General features: G+C 34.9%; 1 protein-coding gene and 1 long non-coding RNA gene across 2 annotated transcripts; one reads left to right on the plus strand and one right to left on the minus strand.

Annotated features, from left to right (window-relative positions):
- Positions 1-409: 409 nt before the first annotated feature.
- On the minus strand, positions 410-9,680 carry LOC110467265. Its single transcript, XR_002464834.1, has 6 exons — positions 9,548-9,680; positions 7,090-7,114; positions 4,916-4,969; positions 3,191-3,265; positions 1,905-2,008; positions 410-1,363 (listed from the first exon to the last, which is right to left on the minus strand). It is a non-coding gene; the product is annotated as an uncharacterized LOC110467265 (long non-coding RNA).
- Positions 9,681-10,120: 440 nt separating this feature from the next.
- LOC110467258 (tip elongation aberrant protein 1-like) lies at positions 10,121-21,667 on the plus strand. Its single transcript, XM_021524300.1, has 11 exons — positions 10,121-10,263; positions 12,652-12,819; positions 13,471-13,663; positions 13,794-14,100; positions 14,875-15,006; positions 16,282-16,469; positions 16,827-17,023; positions 17,376-17,467; positions 17,996-18,050; positions 18,793-18,890; positions 20,722-21,667. The coding sequence occupies exons 1-11, from the start codon at positions 10,205-10,207 to the stop codon at positions 20,979-20,981; spliced, it is 1,749 nt and encodes a 582-aa protein (XP_021379975.1). The 5' UTR covers positions 10,121-10,204; the 3' UTR covers positions 20,982-21,667.
- Positions 21,668-22,898: the final 1,231 nt, after the last annotated feature.

The following is a 22,898-nucleotide window of genomic DNA, read 5'->3' on the forward strand; positions in this document are numbered from 1 at the left end:
TACAATAGTGACTGAATTACTTCTATTTTACACCTCACAATGGTGACTGAATTACTACTATTTTACACCTCACACTGGTGACTGAATTACTTCTATTTTACACCTCACAATGGTGACTGAATTACTTCTGTATCTACACCTCACACTGGTGACTGTATTACTACTGTATCTACACCTCACAATGGCGACTGAATTACTTCTGTATCTACAGCTCACAATGGTGACTGAATTACTTCTGTATCTACACCTCACAATGGTGACTGAATTACTNTCACGATGGTGACTGAATTACTACTGTATCTAAACTTCAAAATGGTGACTGAACTTCTACTGTACATGTATCTGCACCTCGTAATGGCAACTGAATTAGTGATAATTGCAACTATTTTCTGTTGAAAAACAACATACATTTGTTTTGAAAAAGATGGTTTATTGTCATTATCATTTGTTTCTGACATAAAATCGATTCTCAAATAATATTAACACTGCGTTGACATTGTTGTTATTATTAAACCTGTGTATGATATATTTACTAATGTGTACAATGCTTGTCCTTATCTCTGTAAACTTTGTAAAACATTCTTCATGTTGATGTCAAGTAAACATTACATGTTAATTGTACATACAAATGTCATAAAAGAGATCAAGAGCATTTTATAAGATGTACAGGAAGAAAACAATTGAAAGAACCCATTTGAGGTAGAATTAAACTCTCACCTTACCCTGTTAAAGAGCTAGTGTCTCACCATGGAGTGTGACTAAATCTATTTTCATGGTCTTACATATTAATTTCTGCTGCAAAACAGGATTCATTTCAAAATGTAAAATTTGATCACAAGCAAGATACATACAAATTATTGAAGATAGTATAACATTTATGATATTGTAACTGAGATTCTCAAAAATTGCATTAATTTATTTTTAGGCGTTTTTTGTCTTTATTTGGGACTCAATTAACATTCTTACAAATATTTTTACTTAACTTAGTAGCAAACAGTAAAATCAGAAAGCTTTTTTGTGGTTTTATTTTTTAGCATCGACAAGAGGGCAAATTGGTTTCAAAAGGAAAGAAGGTAAAAATTGTACAGTCACAGTAATTTTACAATGAATCACGTAACTGGACAACTTCATGTAAATAATATTATTGACGACCATGATAGCAATAAAAACAACCCATTAAGTATAAGTTAGTGCACATTACAAGTTTGTAGAGAAACACATTGCCACTGATCCAAGGTCACAGCCGACAAAGTCAGAGGTCATCACAAGGCTACACTAAGGGTCATCTGGTACAAGACAAAGAGGGTTTGCATCTTGTTCCGTCATTGTAAGCGCCTCCTCCTGATACCTCCAAGTTCTTCAGCTAAAATAACCAAAAACGAAAAAGGATTCCAAATTTTAACTTCGATACACTTAGAACTATTAGCCTCTAGCCTCACAATAATTATATACTGTATAACATGAATGCTTCGTTGTGTATAAACATTCATTGTTTTCGTGGTTGTTGTAGAACCACGAAAATAAATACAATGAATTTGAATGAAACAAGTCTACTGTTTGTTAATAAAGGATATCCACGAAAGTTTGTACCACGAAACAATCTAAATGGCTTCAAACCACGATGGAGAGTACCCACGAACATTTCGTGTTATACAGTACTGTGAGGCTATGGTTGGCTCGACTATGCAAATTCTCCCTTACATCAAGACAGAGATGTTAAATGGAGTTTTAATTCTGAGTCCCAAAAAAATCTGATACCAGTACTGATATCAATAAACAATCCAGCCAACTGTAATGGTAAACTATCTGGTCTTACAGAAAAGTAAATGTCACTAAAATGTTAACATTAACATTTGGACAGGGGGCTTTTCCCGACGTTTTTAAACTACAACACTTTTACTTACTGCGATCCTTGACCTGTGGCCACTTTCCTACATCAAGAGGCTGCCTCAACAGCCTTCACGATCTTATCCAATTTGGCATCAGTGTCAACATAGCCATCACTATTCTGGTGGGTGCAAACCAAAAGAAATTAATGTGTAAATCATGAAATAGGAATGCATATATGACATGAACATTCTACAGAAATCCTGCAAAAACCATATACTATATTACATGTATATATCTATACCTCTCGCAACCACTCTAGCTTTCCTCATTTCAAACTCATTTGATAGACCTGCCAGAAATTGGGAAACCTTTTTGATTAATGACAAATGAGTACCACCATGATAACACTACAATGGCCGATATTCATGAAAATGTTCTTATGCTCAGGCATGGATTCTGTGCTCAAATCAACTTTCTTGTTACTCGCTCAAATCATGTGACACAATCAAAAGTCAAGGGTTAACATTGAAAATGGTATCTGGCTTCAAAAATCTCTCTAAAATTCCTCAAAATTATGGACAAGATGTGCTTTTTTGTTGACTAGAAACAGGGTTTGGGCACAGAATCTGAGTTTGAGCATGGTTTCATGTTTCATGAATGCTAACCCAGGTATTTCATTGGTCAATCTTCTTATTATGAGGATAAGTAACAATGCTTGGCAACATCATCTTTCATTGTGACGTCATAATTCATGGAAAGTGTTTGCCTATTGGGAACAGGGATAATCAGGAATAACGTATTTCCAAAAGAAATATTGTTTCCTGGATATATTATCTGAATGTTCTTCTTCTTTATACGAGGGCTCCATCAGTTTGATGATTATGCCATCGTGGGAGAAGAAAGTCTCCAAACTTGTAATGGGTTTGGTTATGATGTTTATCTAACTTTCGTTAGTTAACTTTAAAATCTAGGTAAACCCAGTGTCTTTGTACAATTTGAAAAGTAACTAACTCAAAATAAATAAACATTATAACCTACCATCACAAGTGTGGAGATCCTTATATTGTATTAACTGTATTACATTTATATATGCAAGTATGCTCCAATAAACATTCACACGGGGATACAAGCTTTAAGTACAGATTCTTAGACTAGAATTTAGACAGAAATTGACCCAAAACCATACAGGTACATGTGATAATGCAAGTTTCTTGAAGTAAAATCTAGGATAAGAGTTGACCCAAAGCCATGCTGGTATGTATCAACTGATTAAGATTCCTGGGCTAGAATTAGGCAAGAATTGACCTAAAACTATACAGCCATGGGCCAGTGCAAACTATGGTGAAGGGGAGATAATTACCTTCTTACTGTGGATAAGTTTGTCGTTTACAGAAACTTCAAAGAATCCTGTTACATTTGGTGTGGCATAGTGGTCCTGTAACAACACAGTCAGAGTTAGAAATAATCATACAAATGCATATCATACTCAATCCATTTTTAAATGTACCTAAGTTTCCAGTGAACCAATTGTTTTTGTCATTTCTAGACAAGCAATGCCTATAAAATACTAGAGCTCTATAAAAGCGTATTCTACATAATTTAAGAAATGCTTAAAAGTATTTAAAGGAAGAAAAAAAATTAGATTTGAACAAAAAAAAAATCAGCTTGTGTCAATTATACCCTTGAATATTATTCTTTGAATTTATATCCAAGCCGCATTTGTAAATTAAAACTTCTACCAGATACAACCTTTCTTAAATTACAACTCGGATAGCAATAATCCAAATATGCAAGAAAACTTCTCAAATTATATCAAAACCTTGTTACACTGTCACCGTGTGTACAGAGAAATTTTGGCTTTATAAGGGATTTGGCGATATTTATAGAAAAGTATGAAGGAAGTCTCAAGAAAAAGATAAAAATGAACCTTGAAATATGTCAGTGGTAAGTACGGTCACAAATGGAACAAGGGGCGATATTGAGGTTTAACTGTATATAAATCAATTCTGTATAATATTTTTTTGCCATTGATGAAGATTTCACTAGTTTAATTCAGCCACTTATTAGGCTTATAACAAAAAAATAAATCAAAATCTTTTCATGATCACTGCTCAAGATATACAATCATCATACAGCATCTTTTTCTTATATACAATGAGTCAAATGAAAATTATTGTTAATACATGTGTACAGGATATCTAATAGTTTTCCATTGAATGCCATAACTATTTAAAGAGTATGGCAAGATACCTGTACCAATATCTTTTAAAATCTTGTGAAGCACAAGTGACAATATTGGTTTACTCTGCCATACAAGTGAAATTTATATGGTATTCATTTGCAAAACCAATGTATTTTCTGTTCATTATATTTTAAAACTAACTTCCATGAAAAAAATGTTACTGGATCTAAACAGTAAGGGATTTAGAAAATAGCATAATCTTAGCAACATGATCTAAAGACATCACACTTATCGATTTTGATTGGGTTACTCAACACCGTCCTACATTATTTTGCTTTTATCTAGTAAGATTTGCTCACAAAATGTTATCAATAGTTTAGTTAAGTATCTTAGAGTATGAAGCAAAGATGTACCTAAACAACCACTATGGTCACTTCATCTGGGCCTTACACGAAAACCTGTGGCTCTGGATGCAGCAAAAAGGAAGAACCGTTTTGTTTGGTCAATACAAAAAGTGAATTCACTGTGACAAATAAAGCAGATTTTGTTTAATGTCACTTCTCATTTTCATCAGAAGATTTTTTTTATATTTTTCAGAACGTGACATAACAGAAAATGTGTTTGCTATGTTTTTAGCAGTCAATACCCAAAAGTGACCATATTTAAAAGTCTAAGTGAACACTTCTGATATCTGTCACAGTGTACTGTTATCAAGTTGACAGAATTCAGTATATCTCAGGCAGAAGTATAATAAATTGATTTTGATTGTGCAAAGTGTATGTATTGTATTTTATGGTATTGATTATTTTTTTTATTATACTATGTTATTATACACTTTTTCAAACTCTAGGTTCAAATTTTGAAGTGACAAAAGTTTGGAAATTGCCAGTATACAGGACCTACCATAGTGACGCCATTTCCAAATTTCTTCTGAAGCTGATTCTTCAACTTCTGAAACTGAAAATGTAAAAAAAAAGCATGAATAAATAGAGTAATTTTCCATTTTAATCAATTCTATCTATATTCAATACACATGCCACACTGCTAAACTGCTAGCCACTTTCTATCAACTCTGTTAGCTCATCTGGAAGAGCATCAAAGACAGACTTGTAAGTGGATGCAATGAAAAATAATTACCACTGTAGTGTTACAAACAAGTTATCATCCTTGATACTCCAGGGGTTCGCTCACTTACGTTCTCTACACCCCTGGAATATTTCATGACGAAATCAAAGGCTGATTAGTGTGCGCCATCTTGAAAAAGAGATAAGAAGTTTGATCCTTTGATGTACATTGTACATAAATAATCTCATGGTTGTTTAATGGTAAATTTGACTGACTTTGAAGCCGGGTATTGCCCCTCTGTAATCTTCAAAGGACAGGTATCTGCCTAGCGATTGGTCAATTATTTTTTTTACCCGAGACCAATCAAATAGATAGCCACATGCCTTCAATTTTCTATGACATTTTCCAGGATTGCTGAGAGCGAAAGTGAGCATAACCCCTGGAGTATCGAGGATGCTACATTATATCCATGCAGGTTACAACAGATTCAGAACATGGATACTGTCCATCCTTCAGATTCAAAACATAATGTTTGTTTGTTTGTGTTTATATTTAACAGCCCATCGACAACTGTGGTCATTTAGGCCTGAACTGACACGTCGTTGACCGTGACATTGTCAACCGGCGCCTTGCCTCGAGTTACCTGTGCGCAAAAGGGTGCAGCAATGTCTGCACTCTCGACTATCCTCATTTATACATAAATGTCTATCCTACAAACGCAATACAATATACATAAGGTCCTTAAACAGATATAACATATTTCTAGACCACTGTTTCAATAAACTGATTTAACACATCTTTATATACATTCAACCACAAATTCAATTCACATAATTATAATGTTAACCAATACAATTGAATGTCATAGCTATATATATAATGGTTTTAAATATAGAGCCTACCAAATAATTTCATTTCAGTAAAAGAAAAACAAATGATACTTTATTCAAATTCAGATTTATTTATTCTAATTGTTTTTTAAGGTGTACAGTAAATTGTATCGATGTAATACCAAAATTGTCTCTAGAAAAATAACTACAGGACACCAACTCATCAGAATCAATGGAAGACATGTACAGAACACACACACTCTTTTGACACAAACTAAGAGCAAACATTAACTTCTGAATTTGTAAGGTGTCAATTATGACCAACTGATCTGTTTAATACGGACAAACTTTTATTAAATATTACACTGCCACTAATTATATATCAACAGCCAACAACAATTAGTCTAGGATTTAAATTCTGCTATGGATGAAACCTCTGGAGTGGTTTTTTAAATGTGATACAGATTTTATCACATGCATTTCACATTTTCATAGTGACAATAAATTATAATTATACTGTTAGTTTTACACTCTAGCTACCAAGGCTAATAATTCCACTTTTAATGGATTATTTGATGTGGGTTAATTAGAATCAAAAGATGAAATTAGACAGTACAGAACAATCTTCAAACAACCAACATCACTGTAATTAGAGTTGTAGCCATGTATGAAATATAAGCAGGTCAGGAGAGGTGTTGGATATATCACAGAAAATCAGCACGGGAGAGCTGAGGTTATAGCCTGCTGCCAGCTGTCACATCAACCCACAGGTAGTCAATCATACACGGGAGTGTTCAGGGATGGAACACAGGTCCAGATATATAACACACACACATATATGGAAATGTACAAAATGTGAATGTAAAATAGGGGTTTGTAAGTGGAGGGAAGACGAGAGGTTAAAGATCCCTGTCTTTAACTGTTTAAAGTCAAGATCAGTCACTTATATAAACCTATGAAAAATGAAATAAAAATAAAATTTGTTACCAACCTATTCTATTTTGTTCAGACATGTAACAGGAAACAAACATGTACTTTTTGTTTTGCCTTACTGTATTCTGCCTAGTAAGCATCTGAGCACTGCGAAAATTGCAGAATCTTCCAAAATTCTCAAATAATAATCATAATAGACATTTTCAACCAAGTTAGTAAATTATGGTGAAATCTAGAAGACATACTTACTTTGGGGGCGTACCCTCATGCACCACTGAAACATAAATGAAATGTGTAAACAAGAATTAATCAGAAAATGATAAATTAATTTCCAGACAATCAAGATAACTGCAGGTATCAACAGAAAGATCTGCTGAATATGAAGTGATTTGTTATACATCATCACATGTACAATGTTACTGAGAACAAATATAACACAAGCAAATTCGTGGAATATTTATCCCCCGCTTGAAGGACATATTGTAGGTTAAAATTATTGAGGTTAGGTTTAAACATGCGAGTATCTTGCTGTTGAGACATAATGTATAGCTTGAAACTTGAAGAAAAGCCCTAGACCTCATTGAATATCCGTAAATATGCACAAATCACATCAGTTGGCAAACTAAGCATGAGTTAGATGTGCATACGGAATATGGTTGAAGCATCTTAACAATATCTACAGCAATTATCACACGAAAACCAAAGAGTGCCCGAGATGGGTGGAAAGACAAAGGAACACAAACATTGTTATCAAGTTTGAAGGAATTTGGCTAATATTTGCTGGAGTCCAATTAAAGTGGTTGTCAAACTTGGCTGAGCCCTTAATACGTTGAACCCTGTTACTAAGTTTCAAGACAATCGGATAATATTTGCGAGAGTAAATTACAGAAACGGCAAATGATGCTTTTCGTTATTCAAGGGGCCATAACTTCGCAAAATGGGGTCCAATGAAAGTGGTCATCAAACTTGGCCCAGCCCTTAACGAATTCAACCCTGTGACCAAGTTTGAAGAAATCTGTTAACATTTGTTGTAGTTATTGCACGGAAATGAAACGCAGCAGATAGTGACGGTTTTGTTATTCAAGGTGCCATAACTCCGCAAAATAGTGTCAACTGAAAGTGGTCATCGAACTTGGCCGAGCCCTTGAGGCATTTAACCCTGTGACCAAGTTTGAAGAAATTTGATTAACATTTGTTGTAGTTATTGAACGTTAACGAAACGCGGCAGATAATGATGGTTTTAATTATTCAAGGGGCCATATAACTCTGCTAAATGGGGTCAGCTTAAAGTGGTCATCAAACTTGGCCGAGCCCTTAAGGCATTTAATTCTGTAACCAAGTTTGAAAAAGAAATTGGTTAACATTTGTTGTAGTTATTGCACAGAAATGAAACCCAACAGATAATGAAGTTTTTTGTTATTCAAGGGGCCATAACTCCGCCAAATATGGTCCGCTGAAAGTGGTCATCGAACCTGGCTGAGCCCGCCATTTAGCCCTGTGACCAAGTTTGAAGAAAATTGGTTAATATTTGTTGTAGTTATAATTGCACAGAAACGAAGCATGACAGACAGGTGGACATACAGACAGACGAACAAATCCAAATTAATATTCCCGGGGGATAATAGCAATACGAGACAAGGGAAGGAACAACAAATGTACAGGATCGACAGTGAAAATGTCTATATCATTGTAAGACATTCACTCTTTTGGCCATCAGTATGTAGCAGTCAGTATATAGACCTGACCAAGATAACAAACTGGGACCAGCGTGTTCAAGCTAGCTTCGTACACCGATAAAAACATCATAAAACATGTAACCCCTATATCAACATTGTGACATGTGTTTTTTACGTGGGTTTTCTGTACATATAACATTACTTGTATGTATTATAATCCAGTAGCCCATGCTACAGAATATTGCATGCATTATATAACTAATGCAGCAGAGATATTTCTTTAATGAATATTAATGTTAGATTTAGGGAAATACAGAATGCGAAGGACCAATCAAATGATTTTGAGGAATTTACCTTTTTGTGATTTGGGGAAAAGCATACACACTGACATTATATGGATATAGTTTTCGAACATTGAAATTCAAATTTTATAATACAGTATGTGCATTCTTTTACATTTTCTGTTTTTTTTTGTGTTTTTTATATATATTTCTCATATACAGAAAATGGAAATTTCCAAAAAAAAAAAGAGTACACTTTTTCTGGATGGGGAAATATATTACAGAATAAAACAATAGTTTTAAGTTTTAGCTAAGCTAAGAATCTTAACGATAGGTGGATTTTTCTCAACAGGAAATTCACCATATCCAGTTAGATTTTGGCCTAGATTGATTCCTGACCTTTTATACCTTTTGTAATAATTAAATGAAAAATAGGACTTAGTCAAAACTATACAGGAAATTCATCAATTTATATTACATGATATACAGATATCATGCATTGAATACAGAGCAAAAAACCCTCTGGATCCGCCACTGCTGTATCTTACATAAATCTCCATATTGTGGCTGGAAGTTTTACTGGTGGGTCAATATAAAAAAAATATTCGACAGTTGCCTAGTACAAGTGTAATGATCACACTTGTACTGTTCTGTCGATTTTTTTTAAAGAGGAACCTGACCCTGTAAGACACCCATGCAATTATCTGGCATTTAAAAATGTTAATTAACAAAACAACTTAAAATGCATACCAATACTCCACGTGTACTTTTACGACCATGCTGATAGATCTCTGAGGCACACAGTGACAAACGTCCAGCTAATGTTTACAGTCTTATTTATGGTGATGGTGTAACGCTGTGGCGGTGTATAGGCAAATTGTATGCTTACTTATAGTTCCGACTATGATTGAGCTAAAAATCAGATTACACTCGATACAAATGTCACAATCAATAAAGGTAGAACTTTCCAAAATATAGATTAAGGAAATCTCAAGAAGTCTAATTTGTATTTCAATTGCGATAGAAAAAATATACTCTATTGACTAACCAGTACATTACGTAACACATGTTAGATCCAACACTGTTCTATTTTTGAGATGGTCCCCGCGCCAAACGATCCCCGCCCGGTTCTGACTGCCTTAAAATGAGAAATCATAGTTTATGAAATGCATTACATTTTTTAAGTTATTGTGCGCTATAAGTGAAATTATCAACTGTAAGCCTAAGTGATTTGTTTTTCGAAAGTCCGTTTCCAAAAAGGATTTTTTTTGAAAAAGACTATAGACTGTCAAGTATACTGCGCGCGCATTCACTATCATTCGATTTAGCGCCATTTATGAGAGGGGTTTTGTTGACAGTCACGAAAAGGGCGCTAATGTAGGCAAAGAAGTCAATTTGCCGAAGAAGATGGCAGATCTTAAGATTTATAGTATAAACAGTACACGAGAACCTCCAAGTGAATTGAAGTAAGTATGAACCATCTAAGAAAGAAATGCGAAGCCTTTTCTTGATATCAAGGCCGGCAGGTGATCGGCAAAAGATCGGACTGAAAGTGAAACAGTTTTTTTTTCTTAAATATTAGATGTGAGATGGTTATAATCAGTTATAAAAAGAAAATGCGTTCTGTGTAAAGCAATAGAACGTGTCTACTCTATCAGAAAAAATATAGCTGAGCCTTTTCTTTGAACGTAAGAAGGTCTGGTAACCGTGAGGTTGGACATCGCCTGATCCAGTATTAAATTACACTGCATATCTCAAAGGCATCTTAATTTTGATCAGTAAGTTGATCAATACAGCAGAGTTGAACTATCGACCCAAAACACATCTCAATATATGAATTATAAATACTTTTTTTTATATATATATATACATGAGGCATCTTTTTATTAGGGGGGGGGGATTCTTTAGTCTATGGCTATAAAGTATTAATTGCTGATAAAATTTTAAAGGCTTGTTAATAATTGTAGCCACATATACTGTCCAGCATGTGTGACAATTGTTAATTGTCCTTGAAATGATCATACAGTCAACCTACTTAATATTTTTTTAAATGTGGTTTTCAAGTTCATTTGAAAAATCTAAAATTTGGTAAATTGCTAATGGCAAAAAGACTATCTTACTCAACTAAATTAATGAAATATTCAAATAAAGCACAAAATCCAAAGTAAAGTAAGGAACCTTGTTTTGACTTTGGCAGGCCTTTGTTTGTATATATTGAATATGATTATATATATTTAATAGCACTAAGATAACAAATCAAAATATATCATAGTTGAGATATACTGAAGAAGCAGATTTTACTTTAAATTTCGAAATTTAGTTGAACAGGCCACTATTCACAGCAACAGTAATACTGATGTTCAGTTTAAACTTTGAACTATGTATTTGGATGGGTTTGCAAAAATAAGGATAATAGTTGTCTATGTTCATTTACATTTGAACTTATTAATAATGTAACAGAATGTTGAAACATGCATTTAACAAGAGGACAGAAGTAACAGCTGTGAAAGTGAAGAAAAACTGTGTTCAGTATTTGAACTTTTAAATTTTAATACATATTTCAGCGTTCAGAACAAAGACTTTTTCCATCACCTTCATGACATGCCCCTTATATATTTACCAGTCGTTCTCTTTACTTTCGTAGTGAAATTATATTTGTAAAGAAACACTTAGCCGGACATAGTATTTATCAAAGTTTCTGGCATGAACTAACCTTACAAACATGACAGAAAACATGTTTTGTGCTAATTCTGTGCGGTATCAACTTCACAGGAAATTTCGATGCTGAAGCCGACACCGTCGGGTAGTGGTTAAGACTAAGAATGTCAGGCATTCTGTAGTATCACGGATATATATGTATACGTATTGCAACAAAAGAGAGGATCACACTAAATCTTTTATATGAATTTATTTTAATTGTTCAGATATATTACTTATTGTAAAAGACACTGAAATCAACCCGGCCATTTCAACCAGCTTTTTCGGAAATAATCGAAAGAGCTCTTTGATCACATGAGTGCTACTCGAGATCTCTCGTGATTTATCCCTGAAAACATTGTGGAATCTCGTAAGACTTTGAGTAAACAACAACAGGAAAATGGTTCACCGATCGATCATTAAAAAACGTTAGAGTTTGGGGACTTTTTCGTAAATTCATGTCCCACGCCGTGAGACTTTATCGGAGTTGAAAATCTGTGAGATGTTGCCTCTCGCCGTGAGTTCGGGCATGTATGACTACAGCAGTAAAACCCTAATTGAGAATATATATATTGTGTTTTTAAAGCAGTGAATATGCACAGCCTGACTGGAAGTCGAACCTAGGACTCTAGAATCCTTTTTCTATGTCTTCGCACATGAAGACATCACTATTTACAACCCAGGTGACGGTATCCCCTTGCCAAGTATTCACCCAGAATCTGAAACAAGGTTTGGTCATGGTACCATAATAGAGGCGGAAAAAATGCATGGCCAGACTCGGATTTGAACCTGGGACCTTCTGAACTCTAAACAGACGCTCTATCAATTGAGCTACCAGCGTACAACCAGTCCAGTTCCTATATCATATTGGTGCAAAATGCTACAATGATATAAATCACATGTTAAGAAATTCTTCAAGAATTCATATCATTTGATTTGTTTTTTACAGAGTTCAAATAAAGGATACTTAATTTGTATGTGAATTTGTATACATTTGATCTTGCATACATTTAGCAGTACATGAAAGATGGAACATGCAGGTGAAAACAGTATACGGCATATTGTTAAATTGATGTCCATCTTATCTTTCAATATATAAAACAAAGATAATATATGAGTAAAGAGTTTTAAAAGTGAAATGCTTTATGCTGTTTCAGGGCCAGTGATGGAGGATTCTACCAATACTGTTCAGTTCCGCTGCCTGATCAGATGGTCATATTCTGTTTGGGGAAATTTCCTGAGGGTGATGGACATGTGTCGATTGAAGCCACATTTCTTTACAAAGACGACATCTTGACACTGGGCACACTCAGTCAAAAGCAAAGGTAATTCAGCATTGGATAGTAATATCTACATTTTTTTTCAAATATTTATGTAAAATTGATAAGTTCGAACTAAATTGTTCAGCATGTATAAATCTGGCTGGTCCGAGACAAATATATGCTTGATTATTAGAACCGAATGTTTACCTACAGTCTGATTGTAGTGTCACAGTGAGTGCATTAATTGAATTGATTAATGATCATATGTAATTCATACATACTTTTTGTCCACGTTTTGGTGATTTGGATTCCTACTTTCACAGTGTCTTTTCATTTGACCGATTGTTTTGTGGTCTCAGCTGGAGAATTTAAAATTTCAACATTCTTTAAATTAATGTTTCATTTAATAGGCTTTGACTTAGTTACTTGTTTCACTTCAGTGCATGCAAGTTTTACAGACAATTTTGCCAATTTATTGGTCATCGATAATGAGTTGATACATGATGTTAACATGTTGAAGAATTGAAAATGAAATGATCTAAGCCTGGGTTTTGAGTGATAAAACAAATGAATCCATAAGGCAGCTTTATATCGATAGATGAGTGAACCGTTCTTGCTGAATTTGACGGTACATCTTTTACAATTTATTTCCATCAAAGGATGATTACAATCCACAAGCATTAATCCTCCAGATCAACACTTGTTTGTTTCCAGAGCCCTGTGTTGGGAGAGAGGAAGCAGTGCTGTACCAGCCAGTATGGTATCCACTACCGAGAACGGTATGGCAAAGCTGGTACTGGAGATCCATGGGGTAACCAAGTCATCTAGCGACGAAGACATGAACGTAGAACCAGTCCTTAAGGCTGGAAAGAAGAGTGACCAGGAAAAGTCAGAGAAAACACCACAGGTAAAAAAGCAGTATTTTCAATGCAAGGTGAAAAAATAATCCATACTTAAGTGAAAACTGCTAAATCCTCAGTTTAAAGGATTTTTACACAAATACCGATCTGTCATTACATTACTTGTTTTTTTCTCAGGTTGTTGAAAAGAAGACTGAGCCAAACAAACCAACCAAACAAAAGAGGCGGTCTAGCATTGGTAAAGGGGAGAAGACCCCTACAGGACCCTCATCTAAGAAACAGCGTAAAAATACAAGGGTCCGAGGCTTGAAACTAAAGCTGGAGAATGAATCGTCATCAGAGGAGAAATCCGACAAAGAAAACTTCAGTATGGAGGAAGCAAAGCTTTCAAAGTCGGCTCAGTCAGAAAAGAAAATTGTCCACAGCCAGCCTCCCAATCTCACAAAAGTCACTCTCTCCGTCTGTAAAGATGTGACAAGCAGAGGTACAAAACTTTATAGTTGTTTAATTTCACAGTTCTAATATTTAATAATCACAACATCATGAAATATGAATCCAGAAAATATTTTGAGTATAAACGTTGTAGAAAACGATCCACTGTGGTCATTATTTCATCATACTAGTTAAAATATTAATGGCAATTGCAGTATTTTTTGTCATCAAATTTGCACAAAAGTGAGTTTTTGAAGATACATATATATATGCCTGCTAAATTGGAACTAATTATGTAAAAAGTATGGTTGTAGCTTTACCTATAGCAAATGTAATTGCTTTATACCAATAGGAAAAGTCCTTGTAGCGTTGGAACAGTCTGTAAGACAACAATTCTGATATATGTGATAGTCCGTTTCTCACAGCTTCAGAGAAGTGAAGTTGTGGTTTTAGACCATCACAGAGAAATCCATGTCCTCCACCGGTGAGGTCATGGAGTGCATTGCTTCACCCAGGAAAACTGGGGACAGGGTTGTCCTCCATAGCTTTACTGGTTTTGCGGATGCATACACCATTAAAAACAATAATGAACGAAATGAAAATTACAAAATTGAATAGCAATGTTGTTGCCCCATTTTCAAGATAAAACCAATTTTGCATTATCAGATTCAATAATTGCAGAGATGCAAAATATAAACGGTACATTTTTGTTCACTTCAAGGATTTCTGAAATCTTGAACCTCTGGAAAATAATATATTTAAGAGAACTTTAGACCTTTATCACCTATTAAGTGATATAGATTAAGATAACAATTATGCTTTACAGCTGGCCCCAACCCAAGCAGTCGATGGGGTCACAGCCTGTGTATGATACCTGACAAGAAGATGGCTGTACTTGTTGGAGGACAGGGGGAGCGACAACAGCTCAGCAAAGACTCCGTTTGGACACTCGATCCAGGTAAGTCTAGCTAGGGCATGGGGCAATATGTTGATGTGTCCTGATACTTTCTTTAATGATACAATGTAAAGAAATACATTACAATGACACAGTATGGTGATACTTCCCATATATGAGAAAAACACTTCAAATGGTTGTTTATGTCCATAGTAATGTTGTCTCGCTGCCACAAAGTAGCAGAAGCGAAACTTAGGTGTTGCTTTTCCGGCGGCATTGACATGAAGTTTTGTGTTTAAGTTAGTTTCTCTGAAACTATAAGTGCTACACCAACCAAACCTGACATGTTCATTGATGGTCAAAGCGGGGCACAGGTGAGATATGAATCTGAATGGCTTGTTCATTTAAATAAGAGGGTATAATTTACAGCATGTGACCAAGAACATCAGGAATTTCTAGCCACTTATAAAAGGAAACTTATGTTATAGGTCCCTCCTTATAATCAAGAGGTCCAGGGATCAAACTCCAATCACAGACACAGGGATATTTTTGTGTCGAAGGAAAACAATATAAACATTTTCTTGGTATTGAACTCTTTCAACTATTGTTAATTTGCAAGCAGCATTAGAACTTTTCTTCTTGTCTGGGGATAAAAAGCAGTGTGCTGAGACTCTATAATTTTTTAATAAGGCATATTATAAATTTTATTATATATGGTTAACTTATTTATCTTTCTTGTTTTTATTTCATGAAATAAAATTTTAAATACACTGCAATAATATTTTCAAAGAGACTTACCTCCCCTTGATCAGTTGATGCACATTTCACTAGGGGTCTGTTTGTTTATGCGGAACAACTGGTTTGACCGTTTATAAATGTAACAATTTCAGGTATAAATCCTCGCAGACCTGCAAATGTTTTTGCATGCCTTGTAAGACATTGTCAAGGCTTGCCTGAAAGCAGCATCAGATCACTAGGTCCGACCGGTTTGACCGTTTAAACAAAAACGGCCTAGTATTTTAACAAGACCGAAAACTTGACACAAGTTAACTTAAATAACAAATTATTACCACATGGTGTGAATTTAGGTGATTTTTTTAACACATAAAATGGCACATAACGACATTTTTAACATCTGTGGGTTGGTATATAGGTATAAGCCCATTGAGGAATTCAGATTTTCAGTCTTTTCAAATGAAGTACAGTCAGAATTCCAATGACTATTGGGTGAACAAACTAAATAGCACAACACTAAATAATTATACCCAAATGATTTACAGATAAAAGTGAACTGATAGAGAATATAATGTAATAAGGAGTGTTTTACTCATTTCTCAGTGACAAGGAAGTGGCGGTGCCCTGAGCTGAAGTCGGAGACACAGAAGCCCGAGTACAGGATGGGCCACACAGCCACATATGATCCCATGGTCAAGTGTATATATGTGTATGGAGGCTCCAAGAACCTCAAGTGGTTCCATGATGTACATATGCTGGACATAGACGAGTGGAAATGGCAGCTACTCAAGGTAATTATAAGCCTTTGGAAACTCTTTTTGATTTTTAGGCTGCAAAATAGAAGGTAAGGATGGACATTTTGAAATATGTAACAAAGCTTAAATTTAATCTAAGCAATTTTGGGACGTAAAAAAATTATCAGGGATGAAGATATTTTTTATAATGTCAAACATTTTACAATAAAAAATTACAGGCTACAGGCACATAAAGAGCTGTTTGGTTGGATTAGACAAGTCATTTGCAGACAGAATATTTGCCAGATTGAACCGAAGGTACTGACAAAGTGGCAATAAGGGGAGGGAACTATAATATTTTAGGATGAAAATTATGTGACATGTCTATTCATATTATCTGTGTTTCATTGCCAGGTGTCTGGTAAAGCCCCAACGCGTGCCTACCACAGTGCGACACTGTACCGTAATGAGCTGTGGATCTTCGGTGGCGTGTATCCCCGACCAGACCCCCAGCCTGATGGCTGCAGTAACGATGTGCACATCTTCTCTCCTGTCATGGAGAGTTGGTACACACCCATCATCAAGGGAGACAAGCCCATTGCCAGATCTGGGTATGTCAATATTCTGCCTATGCTTATGCTCATTCAAAATAGAGGGAAAATTGAAAATATTTCATTAATGTTTCAGAATTGTGAAACACTTGACAGAAGAAATTGGGCATGGTACAACAGATTCATCAATAAACATTGCAGATTAATATCAAGAATAACAAACCATGTCAATATATTTTAAGATTTGGTAAAATTAGCATTAAATGCCTCCGTCAACTCTTGCTAGTATTACACTAGGTAATGGATATATTGTCAATGCTCTTTGATGACAAATATGCTGTTTGTGAATTACCTGTGAGGTATACATCGGATCAGATCTGGACACTATTAACTGATTTATACATGTTTTCAGCCACTCGGCCACGCTGATGAAGGACCAGCTGGTGGTGTTTGGAGGCTGGGATGCTCCTTATGTGTACAACGACCTTCATATCCTTGACCTCAGTACGTGTAATGCTTTATGCCTTTTCAGCATTAGCCTTTTAGTGTAATTATTTTGATTTTGTTTGTTGCTTGAGTTTGCTCTGTTTACAGTATATGTAGTTGTTTGTTGACAAATTGATGAGATTTCTGTAATGTTTAGTAATATTTCTATATTCCCCATGGTAAAAAATAAATAAACTCAAATGCATGCTTTCTTGTCCCTTAATACAACAAAATTGTTATAAAAACTTAAACCTCCGACAATAGAACTCATCACAACACAAACTATTGTAGTATAAAGGACGACAAGACATAATAGCTGTAGATAAATAATCATAAAAATGTTTCCTCCTCCCCAAGTTGAACAATTATATCAAGAAGAAAACTGTCAACATGAGTATCTAAAAAAGTGTAGCTTACTTGTGCTTGCTGGCAACATGCTATATCATTTCATGCACATAAATACACATCATCACTGGTAATATTCTTCATAAATATTCACATTTGTGTTTTTGTCAAACAATTGTTCATTCAAATTTCTCATTTCAGGTATGGTGGAATGGTCTCAACCCAAAGTCTCTGGTACTCCACCTAATCCACGCAGGTATGTCATCAATTTGGAAGTTTCTGCATTCAATTTTGTTAGGTGACCTATGAATACATGGTCCATACAGGCTATGAAAAAGCTTAAATTGAGGTCAGTGCTTGGAAAATGTATGCATCCTTGAATTTGTTGTTTATGGGTTGAAAAGAGCTGGAATATTTTAAAATTATTTACCAGAGACAACTTGTATATTTTTCTATGAAAAACGTTTTAAAAAATGAATACATATTTTTTCAATTTAAATATGACCTTGAGCTAAGTACCAAATGCTGTTTAGGAACAGATTATTAGTAAATTGGCCAATCTGCAGAGAGTTACTGATTGTACAGTGTACCTTTAATATATTTTCATTGTCAGAAATAAACGTTAGTTGATTTAGACAAAAATTCAGATTGGATAGAGCTCGGGTTAAACAGTGTATTGCATATTGTTGCAAACTTAAAACATAACCTCTTCTTTCTCTAGAAATCGGCTAAAAAACTCCAAGCTCCTGGTAGAAGTAATGCTATAATGTTATTTTCAGTTAAAAGTTTTTGGTTGTGATTTGTTCTGTTAAATCTCTGACAGATGTCTTTTGATCTGTGACATCACAATGTTGGAAAATTTAGTGATTTAGTGTTGTTAATCTGCTCTCAACAGCTGGTTTTCCTATCATACTAGTAGGTGGTATATGAGAGCATGTATAATTCAATCAATAACAAAGTCGCATACATTCAACTAATTCGTCTGTTTGTTTTTCCAGTTGGCATGCTTCCTCTGCACTGTCTGGAAACAGAATACTCATTCATGGTGGCTATGATGGCAATGTGGCCCTAGATGACACCCATGTCTTCTGTCTTGGTACGTAACAGATTATCAAGATGATGAATAGGGAAAATATAAGGTTTTCATGGAAATAGATGAAAAGAAGAAAGGTTGATTCTCTCATGTGATAGTCCGTTTCTCACAGCTTCAGAGAAGTGAAGTTGTGGTTTTAGACCATCACAGAGAAATCCATGTCCTCCACCGGCGAGGTCATGGAGTGCATTGCTTCACCCAGGAAAACTGGGGACAGGGTTGTCCTCCATAGCTTTACTGGTTTTGCGGATGCATACACCATTAAAAATAATAATAATGATATACATTTCTGTGTAAACAGTTATTATTAAAGAATTAAAGAGCATAAACATACTAAGCTATCAACCCTTTTCAAAATAAAAAATTGATATGACACCAAATTGTCTGTTAGAACGCCTTCCTAGTCTCCGTTCTGAAACATCAACATATGCTACTCGTATTAAACCAAGACGATTTCACTATCCCACGATGTAGGACAGAACTTTTAAAAAAATCATTCATACCTTCATCTGTAACACAATGGAATTCCCTCAACTCCTGTATAAAGTCAACCCATTCTCTTGTTGCATTTAAAAACTGTTTCAAACATGATGTTGTTTCTATTCCAAAATTTTTAACAGTAGGAGATAGAAAATTTACAATTTTACACATCAGACTTAGGAACGAATGCAGCAGTCTTCAATATGACATTTATAGAGTTAACCTCAGTGATAACCCTTTATGTTTATGTGGGGAAGTAGAAAATGTACATCACTATTTCTATACATGTCCAAATTACTCAACTGTAAGAAATCACCTGGTAAGAAATCTTAGGAACTTAAATCTTCTAGAGATCCTCCTAACAGACATAAACACACTTCTCTGGGGTAATCATGATCTCACTTTTGAACAAAACAGTAAAACCTTTAACTATGTATGTAAGTACATTAAGGATACAAACCGCTTCTAGTAGGTAGTCTTAATTACAACAATTACATCATGTTCGAAGAATAATTTTTCTTTATCTGTGGGAAAACCTCGGTTAATTCTCTATGAGAAGGTCGGGGTACAGAGAAACAGTCGTCAACAACCTATTTTGTTAATTCAATTTAAATTTAAAAAAAAATGAAATGTACATGTTAAGACAGCTATGATGTACCAGGTACATACAATGTATTTAAGTCAGGAGAGGGCTTAAATAAGTTGTAAAAACTTGTGCCCAAACCTTTTGTCATTTTCAAGGCAATAAAAATATGTTTAAACCAATAGGGAAAATATAAGGTTTTCATGGAAATAGATGAAAAGAGGAAAGGAAATTTAAAGCCAGGTTGATTCTCTCATGTGATAGTCCGTTTCTCACAGCTTCAGAGAAGTGAAGTTGTGGTTTTAGACCATCACAGAGAAATCCATGTCCTCCACCGGTGAGGTCATGGAGTGCATTGCTTCACCCAGGAAAACTGGGGACAGGGTTGTCCTCCATAGCTTTACTGGTTTTGCGGATGCATACACCATTAAAAATAATAATAATGAAATAAATTTATGATGTAAATAGTCATTATTAAAGAATTAAAAAGGACTAAATTGAAAACAATGTTGTTGACCAATTTCAAGATAAAATCATTTTTGCATGCTCAGATCTATAAGATACATTTTTGTTCACTTCAAGGATTTCTGAAATCTTGAACCTCTGGATAATAATATATTTAAGAGAATTTTAGACCTTTTGCAGACGTTGCTCCATATTTTTTCAGTGATTTGTACTTGATTCTGTTTTTGTTCGGGCTTGGCTGGGTTATTGGTTGTAACTGGTTTAAATTATTATTATTTTTATATATATATATACTGTCTTTTGTAGATTCCCTAACTTGGATGAGAATTCGTCTGGATCCCAAACCAATTGCCCGTGCTGGCCACCAGGCGGTGTGTCTGCCATACTCCCATGACAATGACGACCAGGACGAGGTGTTAGTGTTCGGCGGTGGCGACAACGATGGTGCCTTCTACAGGGATCTCATCAGTGTCAATGTGGCTTTTAACCCGGAGCTGGAGATCATCAGTAAGGAAAATGACGCCCCGCCAGTCTTGTCTTGCATTGATGGCAATGTGACCTGCTAAGCTGAGATTAAGCCGATTATTCAGGGACCGTGTTGAAGAGGGAAGAGATTGAGGGGATAAATTCCTTGGAGACAAATTAACTTGTAAATTAAAAGATTCTGATTGTTAAAGGGCACAATCTGTTGAACTTTCATGCTGTTATGTTTCATCATGAGAAGTAAAATATCCGTTTTCATTGTTAAAATGTGCAATTTTCAGATATTATTTGTTGGCAGCAAAGTATGTAGGAAGTGTTAATGAGAGTGAAATTGTCCACTGTTATATAAATGTTTATACATACATACTGTTGTATTGTAATTATTCTGTTCTGCTTCCTGTTTCACTGAAAGCAGTAACTTCTGTAAGAAATTGTTGGTTGAAAGATTTGGAGTTGTTCTCTTTTGGGAACGGAAAACAAATTAAAACAACCATGGTAGTATTTGCATGAATCCAATGTATTTATGTAATTCAAATCTCTTTTATTTGTAAATTAACTTTTAATATAATGTCACAATTAATCTGATTTATAGTGATTCGTGTTGTATGTAATTATGTATAAAAGCAGTTTTTAACTTGTATAATGATTTACAGTGAATGACTTATCATTTATAATGAGAATATCACAAGAAAACTTTGTCATAATGGCAACAAGACGACAAATGTTTAATCAAAGGTTATAATTATTAATAAATTTGATTTAAAAACTTTTGACTGTTCAGAAGATTTTTTCATTTCAAATAAGCTTCATACATATTTCACAACAATGTAGACTGATATCTTTGTCAAGAAATTCATTATTGTGTACATTGGACCATGCACCAATGTAGGAAGTATGGCACTGATTTTGTCAGGTGATGTATATGCCAGATCCATGATCCAAAACCTAGGAGAAAAACTTGTTTATATATCATCACATCATGTAGAGGAGCATAATTTCTTTAATACTGAATACATTCTAATGGAACAGCTCCAGCACAAATCACAAACTTTTATGTATTGTTTAGCATGTCTGAAGTTCCAGGTTCTCCACCTATTCAAAATATTATGAAACCACAGCACTCTTGACTGACCTGTGCCTCTCATCACTGGTCATATGGCTAATCAGTGTCTCCCATGACTCCTACTAGTGCCTTGCACTACACATGCCCGACCACTGCCTTGAAGCATGATAATAATTGCTGGTCTCATCAATTGAATACATGTAGTTCATAGGACCCTGCCCTTTTAAGACTAGGTGTCACAAAGCACTAACCTTTATAAAACGCACACAGAAACAACTGACAACATATGAAAAAAATATGGAGAATGCATCAATTAAAAATATTGCAAGCACCGGTACATGTACTAAGACATTAACAAGAGTGTTAAAACTAGCTAACATAAAAAAAAGTTGCAATGAAGGCAACCTATCATTTGGATTGATAAGTTGCCTTTATCTGGCATCGTAAATCATCAAGGTATGGTCGTGGTGCTATTTGGTATCCAGGGTAATGGGTTTTTATGATGTCATTTAAAACGAAATCTGGTTTTTGTGGCGTCGTTTAATTCAAATTTCGTAGAGGGGGAAAATATCGTATTAATGTAGCACAGCTGGTACATGTTTATGTGTGACGTTTGGATGACTAGTACGGTACATACTCGCCCTCCTCAAATGACCAGTGAGCGTATACATAGTACACAAAGATGTAAGAGTTGGCAATATAAGATCGACGTCGATTCGGCTATGCTATAAGCGTATGCACACTTAGTTGTTATGCGTGCACGAAATGATTATTCAAACCGATAAATTAATGCGGATAATTTTTGTTTATACCTGGTCATATATGTGTCAAGTCTTTGAGACCCCTCATCTCGATTCAAATCTTGTCGCTGCGGATGGCGCCCCTTACCTGCCGCTTAATAGATTATTCTCTGTTCAGTACCTTACAGTTGTTCCAG

The sequence above is a fragment of the Mizuhopecten yessoensis genome, unplaced genomic scaffold (genome assembly GCF_002113885.1).
Source record: "Mizuhopecten yessoensis strain PY_sf001 unplaced genomic scaffold, ASM211388v2 scaffold11167, whole genome shotgun sequence".
Lineage (NCBI taxonomy): Eukaryota > Metazoa > Mollusca > Bivalvia > Pectinida > Pectinidae > Mizuhopecten > Mizuhopecten yessoensis.

Coding starts and splice junctions, on each gene's coding strand:
- LOC110467258 (XM_021524300.1), top strand. CDS start 10,205: ATGGCAGATCTTAAGATTTATAGTATAAACAGTACACGAGAACCTCCA. Junction 13,664..13,793: donor AGTCAGAGAAAACACCACAG/GTAAAAAAGCAG, acceptor TTTTTTTCTCAG/GTTGTTGAAAAGAAGACTGA. Junction 17,468..17,995: donor CCTTCATATCCTTGACCTCA/GTACGTGTAATG, acceptor TTCTCATTTCAG/GTATGGTGGAATGGTCTCAA.